At 34.5% G+C, this 15198-nt stretch overlaps 1 protein-coding gene across 4 annotated transcripts in view; it reads right to left on the reverse strand.

The window, feature by feature from the left end:
- Positions 1-62: 62 nt before the first annotated feature.
- The window catches only part of RBM27 (RNA binding motif protein 27), a 69288-nt gene continuing 54152 nt past the window's right edge, over positions 63-15198 (reverse strand). For all 4 annotated transcript variants that reach the window (XM_070569311.1, XM_070569315.1, XM_070569313.1 and 1 more), the window contains 4 exons: positions 15077-15181; positions 14757-14948; positions 4889-4999; positions 63-3344 (listed from right to left, as the gene is read on the reverse strand). In XM_070569311.1, coding sequence (XP_070425412.1) covers positions 3261-3344; positions 4889-4999; positions 14757-14948; positions 15077-15181 — 492 coding nt within the window. In that variant the 3' untranslated portion in view covers positions 63-3260. The remainder of the gene's footprint in view (positions 3345-4888; positions 5000-14756; positions 14949-15076; positions 15182-15198) is intronic.

Genomic DNA, 15198 nt, shown 5'->3' on the forward strand with positions numbered 1-15198 from the left:
ACACACAAGCACACATACACACACATTTTCTTTCTTTCCAGAACAAGCCAGAATTACAGCTCTTTTGGTGATTGTTATAATTTTTGGAATGGTTCATAAATTTTCCAAATTCTTTTAAATTTGTAATACTTGTATCTTTTTTCTTTTTTTTCAATTGTGAACCATTCCATATTGCATCTTTATTGCAAAAGTCAACATGCTTCTTAGAAATTCAGATTGTAATCAATAAAACAAACATTACATATATGAATTTAAATGTATAAACAGTTAGAAATTCAACAATATCTCCTATTATACTATTACACAAGTTCACAATTTTGTAAAAACTATAATACAGGCATACTATACATCAAGAGGAACCACTATTCCTTTTCACATGATTTTTTTCTTCTTTTTGAAATAATGATCCATCACCATGGACTTTTTTCACTCTAACAAGACTGTTTTCCAATTCATCATCTTAGCTAGTGATAATGTTTTTCCAATGTTACAACATGAAGAAATTGAGGGAAATTCTGCATTCCCTGGGGTTACCTTTTTCAGCTTGGGCAGCAATCCGCTAGTAAACCAGGGTGACCTAGGCAGATTGGTGGTTGTTATTGCTCATCAGCTACTTAGAAAGATGTCATACACACTAAAAAGAACAGAATTTGCCTCAGATGGTATATGTTATTTCTGTAAATGAAGGTGCCAAGAAAACAAGTCATGGTAGTTACTTTTAAGGGAAATTCTAACGCTTGGGGATTTGAGGATGAGAGTAAAAAATCCTAAAGAAAAAAAATATGTTCAACTATTTTATGCTAAACTTAAATTTTCTAACAGTATATTTAACCCATATTTTAAATTCATTTTTAAGATTCAAACATGTTTAAAAATCTTAAAGTATTTTGGTCCTATTTAAGGTGTACTGCAAGCTAAGTTTTATACAAAGGGCCTTCAAATCACTGGGAAAGGTATCTATCTATTCCTCAATTTAACACCCTTCTCTTTCATCTGCTCTCCCCCATAACTAAAAAGTCAAACAAATCCTCAACTCTCTCTGTAGTAAGAGTGTAATAAGATGTCAATTTTGAGGTTAAAAAATCATATGAAAAGGAATCTTATTCTGTTGAACTGTCAGTCTACTGAAAATTTTCTTACAGTTCCATTAATTTACTGTAATTTTCCATTTCCAAATACAAAAATACAACAATTCTTATTGAAATCTATACGCTGGTAGTTTTAGTACACAAAAAAACCAAACAAATTATTTACAAAATTATACAGTTTAAGAAAAAACTTTGTACAAAAAATATATAAATCCTTTGTTCCCTCTATCACGTTTAAACTGTCAGGACTCAAAATATTCACCACAATGAATCTTTCAAAATATATACCGACTGAGCCACAGACATCAAGAAAATTTCATTAGAGATGATGGAGGAGGAAGGAGCAAGATTGCTTATTCTAGGTACCCCATTGTAATGTTTTCCTTCTTTTATAAGCTTATTTTAGCTTCAGTGTTATCAGAAATATAATAATAGCCAAGAAAGAGGAAGTCCTCATTATTATGAAGGGAAAATTACATGAACATAAAAATGATCCTGGTTTGACACATCATTCCAGGAAAATATATAGAAGAGAAAAGATAATCAAAACGTGGGATTTAACTTCTAAGCTAAGTAAATCTAGAGTCCTGATGGTTTTAAGTTTCTTAGTGAATAGCTTCTATTTTGAGAAACACTCTTTATCTCAGGAAACAAAATCCTTGATATAGTGATCACCAAGAACCTTCTGAAGCCAACAGGAAGTTTCATATTTTCACACCACACATATATAAAAACATAGATGTGTATATCCTTGAAAAAGTGACATCCTATGTACATTAACCATCTTATTTCCCCGGGGTCAATACAGTGTAGTGTTGCTCCTCTGCTTTTCCATCTAACATTCAGAACACAAGGACATAAATTTACATATATATTTTACTTAACAGATACTCTACTCTATACAGTGTACAGTAAAAATGCACACAGTGAAGGAAACTGTCTACTGAAGGATGCATATGTTCATGGATAGCAACAAGCTACAAAATTATGAAAATATAAGGTCATCTGATCAAAGTCAAGTTATGACTCCCATTTATTACTAGCATACCTGTCCCCCCACTACATCCCACCCCACCCTACCCCAGTCACCTCACCATCATGGTTTAAATTTAGGAAAAGAATTTCAGACACTTTTTAACCCTTTTGTGTAACTATTAACTATACTGAAGCTTTAAAAAAGAAAAAAAGAAGCTGGTGACTCTTTCTCCCCCACAAATCCTTCTATTATTCTCATCAAAACATCACTTATTTATCAAGGTGCTGGTTTAAACTTTTTATTGGGGACTGACTTTTGGTGTCCCAAAAGAATCACTTATCTCAATAATGGGTAAGTCAGGCTTATTAATAAAAAGGCAGGAGAAAGAAAACGGAGACGAGAAAGGGGCAATAGGTGAAAGCCATTTACACGCTGAGAATGTTTAAAAAAAAAAAAAAGACCACCTAAACCAATGCTCACTAATTTCAAAGCAAACTGAGGATCAGTACAGGAGAAGTCTAGGAGAGTTAATATGATGAGAGAATGGAAATACCACGGAGCTAGCTACCATTGCCTTACAGCATTTAAGAACACAGAGTTTGTTATGATTTACACTAAAATACTACTTACTACTTACTGCACATAAAAATTCCACCCCCCCCAATTTAGATTGAATACAAATTGGGCTTCTCCACAGTAAAAAAATTAAAATAAATTTACTTTCCTTCCAAGACAACTCTTGAAAGCAAAAGGGTATTTTAATTACAAATATCTCTTACTGTCTGACGACCCATCCATAATAGCTGAGAGTTAAGAGATTCAGGCGATTTTGACATTTAATGAAATTTTATCAGCAGATTATAATCCAAAATAAAATTTCTGCACACCCTGTCATTTACATCATAATCCAACACCAATAGCAACAAAAACAGGTGGTGTGGAAGATAAGGCTCTAGAGATTATCCATGTCATTCCTGTGGATCTTCACAACTGTGTAAAAGTCACTAGGCCTTTGGTGTTTTAGTATCATGAACAGTTATGAGATGTGTTTAAATAGCAAACTTGCTGTCCCTAAACCTACTGTGTTGAAAAGAAAAATAAAAAAAATTTTTTTGGCTCATTGACTTCTTTAAATAATTTTAAAAAGTTGTTCTTCTAAACAATATTCCTAAAAATTATACAGCTCGCATCAGATTTCATCTTCGCCATGAACGAGACTCATATTCATCTTCATCTTCATCGTCATCATCATGCAAAAACAAATCTGAGGTTTCTGGTTCCTGAAGAAAGAGGGTAAGATCTATTTAGTGGTACAAGAAAGTTAAGTAAAATACTTTTTAGGCCCAAGGACAAATAGACTAGTATACAAAGCCCAGGCTGACTGACAACTGATGCACTCAGAGTATCTTTCAGGGAAGGAAAACCTAAAACATTTTTTTAAATGTATATATATTCTTCTCTCCTGCTAATTTTGCTAGTTTTAATGAAGATTTCCATTCTAACATCGTCAAGAAAATAAACTAACTAATATATGAACAGTAGGGGATTTAAAGAAAAATTAAGAAATATGTTTTTGATATTTAAATTATCAAATAAATATATATTAATATACTTTATATTAATAAAATAAATAAATATATTAAAATTAATTTTATTCCATTAACTTAAAAATCAGGAAAATAAACGACCATTCAAACTCCTAAACCTTTCCCTTAATATCCAATTATTTGTGTTTGGAGAATATAATAACTTGCCCATGACACTGACATCCAAATCTTATGTAAAAATCTAAAATATTACACAAAGTAGAAATATCTACAAACATTCCCAAAATACCAAGATTTTTCTTTTTTTTTTAACATAAGAAATGTGTCTGCTTTTGTTATATAAAATTATCCATGCGGTCAGAAGACTCTTGATCAATCATAAAGGCCAAACATCTTTTAAAACCAAAATTATGATGAATCAGGAATAACTTGCAATGTTGGCTAAATGTCCATTTTAATAAACAAATTAGAAATACAGGGAAAAAAGGAAAAATAATTCTTACAATTTAAGAGAGGCTGATTATTTAGTACTTGGTATTATATGTAAGTCTTTGGTTTTCCTATTCTTCCCTCCTATGTCCAACTTCCTTACACTCTCATTTTAACCAATTATACATAGAAGGAAACAAGAAACTCAAATCTATTGTTTATGAAATGTGAATAAACAAAAAGCTAAAACAACCAGCTAAGATTTAATTGGTTCATGTAATCCATGTTCTCATTTACCAGAATAAAAATTTCTAGATCCCAAATAAAACTCAAATAAATAAAAATAAAAAAGAAGAAAAGAATAGTCTCTCTTGGGGCCAGCCAAATGGCGCAGCGGTTAAGTGTGCACATTCCCCTTCAGTGGCCCAGAGTTTGCAGATTAGGATCCTGGGTGCCGACATGGTGCTACTTGACAAGCCATGCTGTGGCAGGCGTCCTACATATAAAGTAGAGGAAGATGGGCATGGATGTTAGCTCAGGGCTAATCTTCCTCAGCAAAAAGAGGAGGATTGGTGGCAGATGTTAGCTCAGGGCTAATCTTCCTCAAAAAAAAAGAAGAAGAAGAAAATAGTTGTCTTTCCTGTACTAGAAAATAACCCCTGAAAGAGGTGCATATATTTCCACACCTGTTCTGATTATTTAATAAACTTCTAGACTAGTCTTAACTAACTGCATGCATGAAAGAAGAAATCAATATTTATATTTCAAACTACTTACTTTAATGTCAAGAAAAATATATAATTGGTAAACAATCTAATTCAACTCTTATTTTCAATCATTAAATTTACCTCCTCCTTGACTTCTTCCTCCTCAGTCTCAGCGGATACAGAAGGCACCTTGGCCTTGTGCCACGATATTTGCAGCCGACGGTCTTTGAATTTTGACCCTTGGTTTGCAGCCTAAAACAGATTTTAGAAGAACACAAAAGTTTGTACCCACATTTACTAACAACTTCTTCAAACTGTGTGCTATTTAAAAAGTATAATGACTTGGGGGAAAAATCTGTTTAAGAGGATCTACAAACAAATCTCCAAGAGAGCTAAAAAATAGTGAGGTCCCTTTTAATTAGAGGACCATATGTTCTGATTTGCCCAGGACAGTCCATGATTTATATCTGTGTCATGCAAATTTTAGGATTTGTCTTGGTTTGGATGATAAACTATACGGCCACTCTACTTAGAAAAGACATAATGAGGATAACAAATATTGTCTTAATACAATTACTGGTCTTTGGCTTTGATAATCTACATATTTAGACTGAAACCTTAAAAATATACCTAATTTTTACAAATTGCCTATTCATCTCATGACATTTTTTATAGCCCACCTATATTTGATAAAGCTAGTCCTACTTCTTCTTCTGAAATGCTATAAACAATGATAAATAGCCCTCAACTCATCTACGCATTCAACAAATGTTAACTAAAACACTTACTATCCTAACTCAAGGTAAAACTGCTCAGTTTCAAATGTTTTTCTTGGTATTACCGTCTAAACTTTTTTTTTCCTCCCCAGCAAATTTCAGTAAGAAAGCAAAAGTTTAATTTTAAAGACAAAGCAAGAGAGACAAAAGAACAGGGACTCAAAGTTTCGTGACAGTGAAAGCTTAGTCATTCCTGCAGCTTTCCTATCCACAGTGCTGGACTGCAGAATATCCCCAATTCTTGGTTTAGTTCTGAAAACATAAGAGAAGGGGTTCTTTTAAATTTGGGGTTTCACTCTAGTTTTTCTAGAAAAAATACAGATCAACTTCACGAAGCATCTTTGCCAAATGATTCCACAGAACACACAGATCATTGCATAGTAAGAGTATACAGGAGGCCCAATCCATACCAATCACTTACTGTCTGAATAGATATCAGCCTGTGATCTAAGGAAAAATTCTCATTATCCCTTGAGGGGGCTGAATGTTTATAACTGGACACCAAACATTTTGACTTGTGGGACATACTAAACTGGTGTATTGAAATGGCCCTATCCAAACATACATTGACCATCTTTTAAAAGTCAGGTAGTTGTTAAGAGAGTAGATCTTAAAATTTCTCATCACAAGGAAAAAAAATGTTAACTGTGAAGTGATGGATGTTAACTAAACTTACTTTAAGAATCATTTATACACATATTAAACCATTACATTGTACATCTTAAACTACTACAATGTTATATGTCAATTACATCTCAATAAACCTGGGGGGGAAAATCAGGTAATGGGTGTAACAGACATCCTCTGTCCTTACTCTCTCCTTTAACACGTAGCCCAATTACAGAGAGACTTTTTCACTGTTTATTTTGTTCATTTCTGTATTATTTGAATTCTTCTTTCCAGCTTTACTGAGGCATAACTGATAGAATTGTAAGATATTTAAAGTGTACAACATGATTTGATATACATACACACTGTGAAAGGATTCCCTCATCAAGTTAATTAACACATCCATCACCTCACATATTTACCTTTTTTGTGTGAGAACATTTAAGTTCTACTCTGAGCAAATTTCAATTATACAATACAGTGTTATCAATCTATAGTTACCATGTTATACAGGAGATCCTTAGACCTTGTTATTTGAATTTTTACATAAAGATACATTACTTTTAGGGGCCGGCCCTGTGGCCAAGTGGTTAAGTTCGCATGCTCTGCTTCGGCTGCCCAGCATTTCGCTGGTTCAGTTCCTGGGCGTGGACACAGCACTGCTCATTAGGCCATGTTGAGGTGGTGTCCCACATACCACAAATAGAAGGACCCACAACTAAAATATACAACTGTGTACTGGGGGATTTGGGGAGAAAAATCAGGAAAAAAAAAAGAAGATTGGCAACAGTTGTTATCTCAGGTGCCAATCTTTAAAAAAAAAAAAGATACATTACTTTTATAATCAGAAAAGGCAATATTTTTAAGCTATATTAACGGAGCTGCCCTCCAAAGAGGGTAGCAGTTCTGTCCTCCAAAAGGAATTTTAAGGCATTAAGTGTATTGGATATGTATTATTGAAGGAAGAACTAGAAATTTAATTTGTATTCAGTCGGGAACTAAGAATATATAACTTCCACTAACTTATAACAAAAAAGATTAGTAATTAGAATAAAGAAGTATTTAATAATACCACGTTAGGGAACTCCCACACAGTACTAGCAGGAATCTAAACTAATAAAACGGATGCAGTTCATTCAACAATTCTACATATATCCAACAGAAACGTGCACGCATATATACTAAAAGACATCTATAAGAATGTTCAGGCAACACTATTCATAAAAACAAAGCGGAAATAACCCAAATACCTATGAATAGGAGAATGGAAAAATAAATCGTGGTATATTTATAGAAGTGAAAATTATCTAGCAATAGCAAACTAAACAAAAACAGCAAACTACTGTTTTATGTTACAACGCAAATGACACTCACAAACATAATGTTCAGCAAAAAAAAACAGACAGAGAATGCATACTGTGCAGTTCCATTCATATAATTTTTAAAAAATAGGCAGAATAGGACCAGCCCCAGTTGCCTAGTGGTTAAGTTTGGTGTGCTCCACTTCAGCAGCCCAGGTTTGGTTCCCAAGCACAGACCAACATCACTCATCAGTGGCCATGCTGTGGCAGTGGCTCACATACAAAAAGAGGAAGACTGGCAACAAACGTTAGCTTAGGGAAAATTTTCCTCGCCAAAAAAAAGGGAGGGGGGCAGAACACTACTAGAATATTTAGGAAGGCACATTTAGGTGATAAAACTACAGCTGATTCTCATTATTTGCAGTAGTTACATAAAGTCCACTGGAAGTACTTAATACCGAACAAGTGATCCTCGGGGAAATAGGGGGTTAGGTTCCTATGAGCCTCTAGTCAAAACATTTGCATCAAAGTTAATCAATACATAAACTTGTTTTGCATTTAAAGACACCTTACTTAATACATATTGTAGATTCATTAACACTGAAGTCACAGCCAAAAGCACGATAACTCAGGCCTGAACAAACCTTACCTAACATACGTATCTTCACCATAAGGCACATCACAGCCTTCTTGAACTTAGAAACGTGACACAGCACTTCAGAGCCACACTTGGAGGCCATTTTAAATAGTGAAATCACCAACAAAAAGCACAAAAATGAGAAAAATGTGGCACTAAACAGACTGGGAAAAGGACACCTGTTTACAGTACGAGAGCTGAAACAAGAAGGCAGAGCGTCACCCTTTTTGACCTCAGCTAGGAATGTGTGTATCGATCAACTCAAATTTTTCAGAGCTCTGCACATGTCTGAAAATTACCATGAAAACATCTCAAGTATTGATCTTGAGGTTACAAATAAATTTTAGTGGGTAAGTGAATTTGCAGATACAGAACCCAAGAATAATTAGGATTGACTGTATAAAGACAGCAAGGATGCGATTACTATAAAGTGAGGATAAGTTACTTTTCTGAGGAGGAGAGAAGATAGCAACTGAAACGAGGCAGGAGGGGGCTTTTGGGGTGCTGAGAACGTTCTATTTCTTGACCTGAGGGGTAGGCATATGGGAGTATACCTTCTGCTAAATCACTGAACTATATGTTTCTAATTGGTACAGTTTGTTTTAATAAACATCTTAAATTGAGTATTATTTTTATAATTTTAAGAAAATACCAAACAGCTAAGATATTTATGTTAAATAAGCAAGGTTTCAAATGCATCCCTGTATTTATAATATAATCTCCTATTTTGGTAAATTTTTTTTAAGTGAAAGACTTTACATACGTATTCTCATATTCATAATGTTTTTCCTACAAAGATATCCAAGAATACTGAGTACCTTTTAAGAGAAGCCAGAGATTAAGAAAAAGGAGGGAGACTTTTACTTTTTATTAACCATTTGCATGAATTAAATTGTCCATTAAAAAATACTTGTAAAAATTTAGGACTGGCCTCTTAAAATGTTACATACCTATTAAAATATCTAACTTTTCTATACACACATATATATCCTCACACAGATATCTCTAATATGGCTTCAAGTAATTAAATATTGGGGAAAAGTTAGATGTCCATCAATACGGGATGATTTAAATCTAGTACGGTACATTTATGCAATGAAATATCATGCAGCCATTAAAAGAATAAAGCAACACCATATGCACTAGTAGAGCTCTCTCTCTAATAACAATCTAATACATATTAAGTGAAAAGTGCATTTGCAAAAGAGTGTTGTATAACATGCCACTATTTTGTAAAAGACGGATCAAATAATACAAATACATAGAGAGAGAGAATATCTTCGAGAGGATACATGAGAAACGGGTGACAGTAACTGCCTATGGGGAGTGAAATTGAGTGACTAGAGGTAGAAGGAAATCTTATTTTTCACCGTATACACTTTCATTTCTTTTACACTTTGTGTGTTGCTCCAAAAAATAAAATAACTCAAATAAGATATTAATATATATGTATATATGAGCATGTCAATTACATAGCATCAATGAAAATTTGTACGCAGTAACTTAGAGGTAAGTTACTCAGAGAGAAATTCATCTAGCCCAGACATTTTCCCAGATCAGAAACTGATGCCAACTCTGTGCCAGTCATCATTCATCAATCACCTGACTGGCAAAGATGAAAAAACAAACTTCAAGTGCTGTTGAGGATATGGGCAAATAGGTACTCTCATCCAACGTCACCACACATATAAATTAGCACGACATTCCGGGAGGGTACTTGGCAAGCTGTACCAAAATTTTAAATATGCATGCCTTTGATCCAGTCATCTCACTCCTATGAATTAACCTAAAGCAAAGGTTCTCAACTAGAGACAGTAACGTTACTCTAGGGGGTGTTCTGCTGTCATACTGACTGAAGAGTACTTACTGGCATTTACTAGATAGGAGGAGCCAGGAGTGCCAAAGGTCCTGCAGTGTGCACAACTGTCTCACATAAATTATTCTACCAAAAAAAGTCAAATCCGGTAAGACATATAAAAGATTGTTTAATAGTGAAAAAATGGGAAACACCCTAACTAGCTATTGATAGGCAGTAAATAACAGTAGTTCACAAAAGATCTCTCACTACTAAAGTTTTTAACAAGGTCTGATGAAGGGCAATCAAGGAAGCACTATTCAGAAAAGTTTCTCTGAATATTGAATTCAGAAAAACGTAACCTTTTAACTATAAGGCATTACTTTCACATACAGCAAAACTCTTCAATATATTTGCAGACACTTGGAAGATGGCAAAGGGTAAAAACCCTGTCTAGAGAGGCTGTACAGAAATAGCTAACTGTACGTGCGAAGTCTTTAGAAATTACAGAAGTACTCAGTCGCCTTACACGAAGTTCCAGGAACGACAGGGGTGGGTGAATTAGAGGTCCTTGCAAGTAAGAACACAAAAATTATAATAAATTACATAAATATTTTTTGGGGTACAGAAGCTCAGACTTCTAAACCTCTTACTTTCTTCAGACTCAAAAGGCTCTCTGGCTACAGATGGACGACTGACCATCCATAGTATGCAATGACAGTAAAGTGATTTATTTTTTAAAGGCATAAATCCATAAGAAAATAGAAAATGAGAAAGAACAAAACAAAGCCAAAAACACTTGGAAAGCTGGAAAGTAGAAGGACTAATGGCAACTCAATATATAACACTTAAAATTTAAAAATCAAGAAGAATCAATAAAGTCATACTATTTAGAAATGAAAAAATACCAAAAGAATCAGCTAAAAGAGTTAAAAGTGGACATCTTGGGAGAATGGAGCAGGAGACTGTGTAACAACATCATGGCTGTCAAGCTCACTTGACTCTACAAATGATGTGCATGTATACCTTTTAAGAAAATAAAAACTAAAAAATTCATATCAAAAGAATCTAAGGTACTCAAAAACTGTTGTTGTTTTCTTCTTTCTCTAACTGCATACTTTGCAAGTTTTCTTCAATGAATATCATGGAAGATACTGTTGGCTGTCTAACCAATAACAACTTAGCCTCTTTCCTTTCTAGTAGATCTTGATTTTCACTGGCCAACCACCAGATGGTGAACCATGATTGGTTTAATTCTATCATGATAACTCCATTTCCCTCAAAAGGGATTAGTTTAGAACTAGGTAGGTGACACATCTGGCTAAGACACATGGGGCCACATCTGCTGAGTGAGAGTGGTGTGAGGGTTTCTTTTGGGGTGGGGGAGGGATACTTTCTGAAAGGGTTGATCTCATTTTTTTAAAAAATGTCCTCAGAAAGGTACTCTTCCTTTTCTGCCTTTGGACATTTTTCTTAGAGGCCATGATTTTTGTTACTGCTGCAGCCATCCTGATACTAGGGAAAAAAAAACACATGAGAACAAAAGCCAGAGGAGAAATATGAAAAGAACCTGTGTGGCTGAGTTTGTGAATTAATCAATCCTAAAACCTCCCTACCTCTGCATTTCTTAACAAGAAAGACAATAAACGTTCAACATTTTCCAAGTTATTTGTTACCTGTAGCCAAATGCACCTTGAAAAACACGTACTATCTTCATAAACAAGAAGGAAAAACAAATCAAGCTCCACCCTACATCACCGAGCACAAGAGCTAAACCACACTGCCACAGTTCGGAAATCCTGTAGTTAACTAACGCATCCTACTTGAAAAATGCCAAAGTACGGTTCAAGTATTGCAAACATTTAGTAGAAGTAACTTTCCCTGGTGAAGCTACCAACAGGGTAGTTTCAAGGACACACACTCTCTTTAACCAGGGGTAAAGGAATATATCTTAGCTCGGCCTGTCTGTGTCCTTAAGCAAGGCCCCATAACTTCAAATTTTCAGCTTCTGACCTAGACTGTCATATTAAAATACTTAGAGAGAATTCTTCATGAAGGTTTTAATATCCTCAAATCTTGTCAAATGAAGATACATAAACAAAAATTCTTTTTGCAAAAAGTTCTTTCTGGACTCACTGATTTTATCTTTAAGATATATAAAATTCTATTTATATATTATATAATACTATTTCATATTTTTAACATAAATATTTACCATGTAAAGTAATACAATAACATATATCAGGGATCTGCAAACTACAGCCCTCAGGCCAAATGTGTCCCAGCACCTTGTTTTTGATGGCTTGTGAGCTAAGAATGCTTTTTACATTTTTAAAAGGTTAGCAAAAGGTTTTAAAAGGTTATTAAAAAGAAAAAAAGAAAAAAGAAGGAAAGTGGGGCAGGTGAAGGGAGAGGAAGAGGAGGAGGAGGAGGAGAAGAAAAAAATGTGAGAGAGACTGTATACAGCCCACAAAAGCCTAAAATATTTACTATCTGGTCCACTACAGAAAAAACAAAGTTGACCTCTGATATATATATTAAAATACGTATATATTATTATATATGCTTTATGCTGTTATATATAACTGCCATTGTATATTGAACATTCTTTATATTTTATATTTGTATGTAATTTAATTTATACATATTTTTTATGTAAGTACCTGGGGGGAAAAAGCCCAAGAATAACACATACTTCTCAAATTTGGTTTTAAAATATACAGTATAAAAATGTTGACACTTAATCCTGAAAGTGAATGTGAGGCTAAAAAGTCCAATTTAAAAAATATTATATGTTCATTTGGAAAGCATGGAAAACAAGGATGAGCCTAGAAGAAAAAAACAAAAAACTAATTTAAATTCTGCTACCTAGAACTAACAATTTGATTCACTTTCATTCCAAGTTTATGTATAATCTTGTATCCCACAGCTTTTTTTAACCTATAAGTCAATCTTGAGAATTTTCTCATGTCATTATTCTTTAAAAACATGTTTTTAATAGCAGCAAAGTACTGCCGAGCATTTAGATGGTTCTCATTTTCACTATTACAAAGAGTGCTACACTGAGCATACTTACCGCTATCGTCTACATACAACCATAAAGGATTACTAGACACAGAATAAACTGAAGGACTCCGGAATTAGGTCCTCACACTTCAGAACAGCTTCACTAAAATCCAGCCATCATCTTTTTACACAGATATGGTTCACCCATGATGCTTTCGCAATCATTAAGCACAGTAAAAGAATGGTGAAAATATACATTTTACCTTAGCCTTTGTGGGATTATAAAAGACCTTGAAGAAGAGTGACCCTTTAAGTTTGCTAAATCTATTTACAATAATGTCTAGGCATATGTATTTTTGTATTTCTTTCAAAGAAAGCATACTGAACTGCCCAAGTATCTTTTACTAGGGTACCTGCGTTCCTAGTACTCAAGACCATCTGACAGCACCCATCAAAGCCAACGGCAGTGTCTCGTTCTTGAAGTGATCTCATCTGCCTTGGCTTTGTTTGCTCCTTCCCCAAATGCCTAAACATGCCTCTTTCCACAGACCAAACGTCATATTTCAGACTTATCAAACGTTACATAAAAATTGGTTATTATTAGATGCTCTAGAATGAGTCTACTTACGAGAAGGAGAGAGCTGCATTTGAGCATGACTTCTGGGTTAAAACATCTACATAGAGTCTCCAGTTACCCTCAGGACAGAGCATGTGGCTTCCTACCTAAAAGATTACCTACTTTTTGCAACTGGAACTTTGGGTAGAATTAAATTTATAAAAATTCTGCTTTACATAATCCACTATCACCTCACCACAGCTGGCAATGGGTCTAAATGCCCACCTTACTTGGCAAGGAGACTTCACCCAGCCTCCACAAGATACCCTGCACATGTACAGTGCTATCTTCTTTACTCCCCAAAGAAGTCACTTAGCGCTAGTCTCCCACTTCACAGAAAAAGAAAATTAAGAGTCAGATTAGTGAAAGAACTGCCTCAAGAGTGAACAGGCAGGCCAGATGGCTCTCAAATCTGGATACTTTATAACAACCTACCATTCTCCAAGGAGCTGGGTGAAATAGGATCAATGGGCAACCTACTAATAAGAAACTTGGAGTAAAGTCTTGCTCTGTAAGATTTCCCTCACCATCTTTAACACTTATTAGGGCTGAAAATATTTTCTCTCAAAAACGTTGTTTGAGGAATAGGAATCCTGAATGTTAACAGCCAACTGTGTGTTTTTATCTTGGTCCTGTCACTTACTAACTGTATGACCTTGGCTGACTTACTTTTAAGCTTTAGTTTCCCCATCTGTACACATGGGATTTCACATGCACTTTACACAGATATTTAAGATTAAATGAGATCATGCATGAAAATGCTCTAGCATAAATAACAATAAATATTTACTGAACAAATTAATCAGTGGTTGGAAAGAGGATGTATTGTGTTTATGCATAAAATAATAAAGACATTTCCCTGTAGTACATCTCTATTTGCATGTTTGTCTAAACATCAGTGGTTGCCACTGTATACAGAATATAACTAAATATATCCTTTATCCTAATAAGTTCTTCTTTGAATTTTGACTCTATCTCAGATTATTTTCACTTATTGATTATAAACACCTGGTAAACCATGTAATAACCAAAACCAAAAATCAAACAGCTTTGGAACAACCTGTCACTACAAATCCATTTATGTGGAGTACTATGGAATTACAGAGCCTGAGTTGCTTCTTGATCTTCAAATGCATCAGTAAGAATTTGCTAATGTTTTTACAACTTAATTTTCTAATCTATAAAACATTTGACATTAATACAGAATGCAGCTAAAAAATGCTGAATACAGTGTTTTTAGAGTTAGTATTTGCAACTTTAGAAACTTACTGAGAAATGCTGAAGTAATTCATCTTTTTCCTCCTCAATGAATCCCCCAACTGTTAGTGCTTTGGGGCGGTGGTCCACCACCATGTGATTTAGTGAGCCCCTTCCCCTTCCTCCACGGCCTCGGCCTCTTCCTCGACCTTGAGAGGACATGGTCTTTCCTCGACCCACAGGTAAAATACCTAATCGTGCAGCCTGAATAGCAACAACAAAAGGTAGAATATAATACACATTGTTAGACTAAATCTTGGAAAGTAGAGGAAGAGAAAACTATTTTTTGAGATGTTAAATGTAGTGGGCCAGTAACTCTTCTTAAATCTCACCTCAACCTGTAACTGATTGAGTTTTTTCCGTAACTCTGTTGTGTCTTCTCCTGAGGATAGCCTCTTGTGAAGGTCCAGTTCAGTATCTAATAGTTCTTTCTGGGCCTTTGGAAAAATTAAGA

The sequence above is a fragment of the Equus przewalskii genome, chromosome 13 (assembly GCF_037783145.1).
Source record: "Equus przewalskii isolate Varuska chromosome 13, EquPr2, whole genome shotgun sequence".
NCBI classification, from domain to species: Eukaryota; Metazoa; Chordata; class Mammalia; order Perissodactyla; family Equidae; genus Equus; species Equus przewalskii.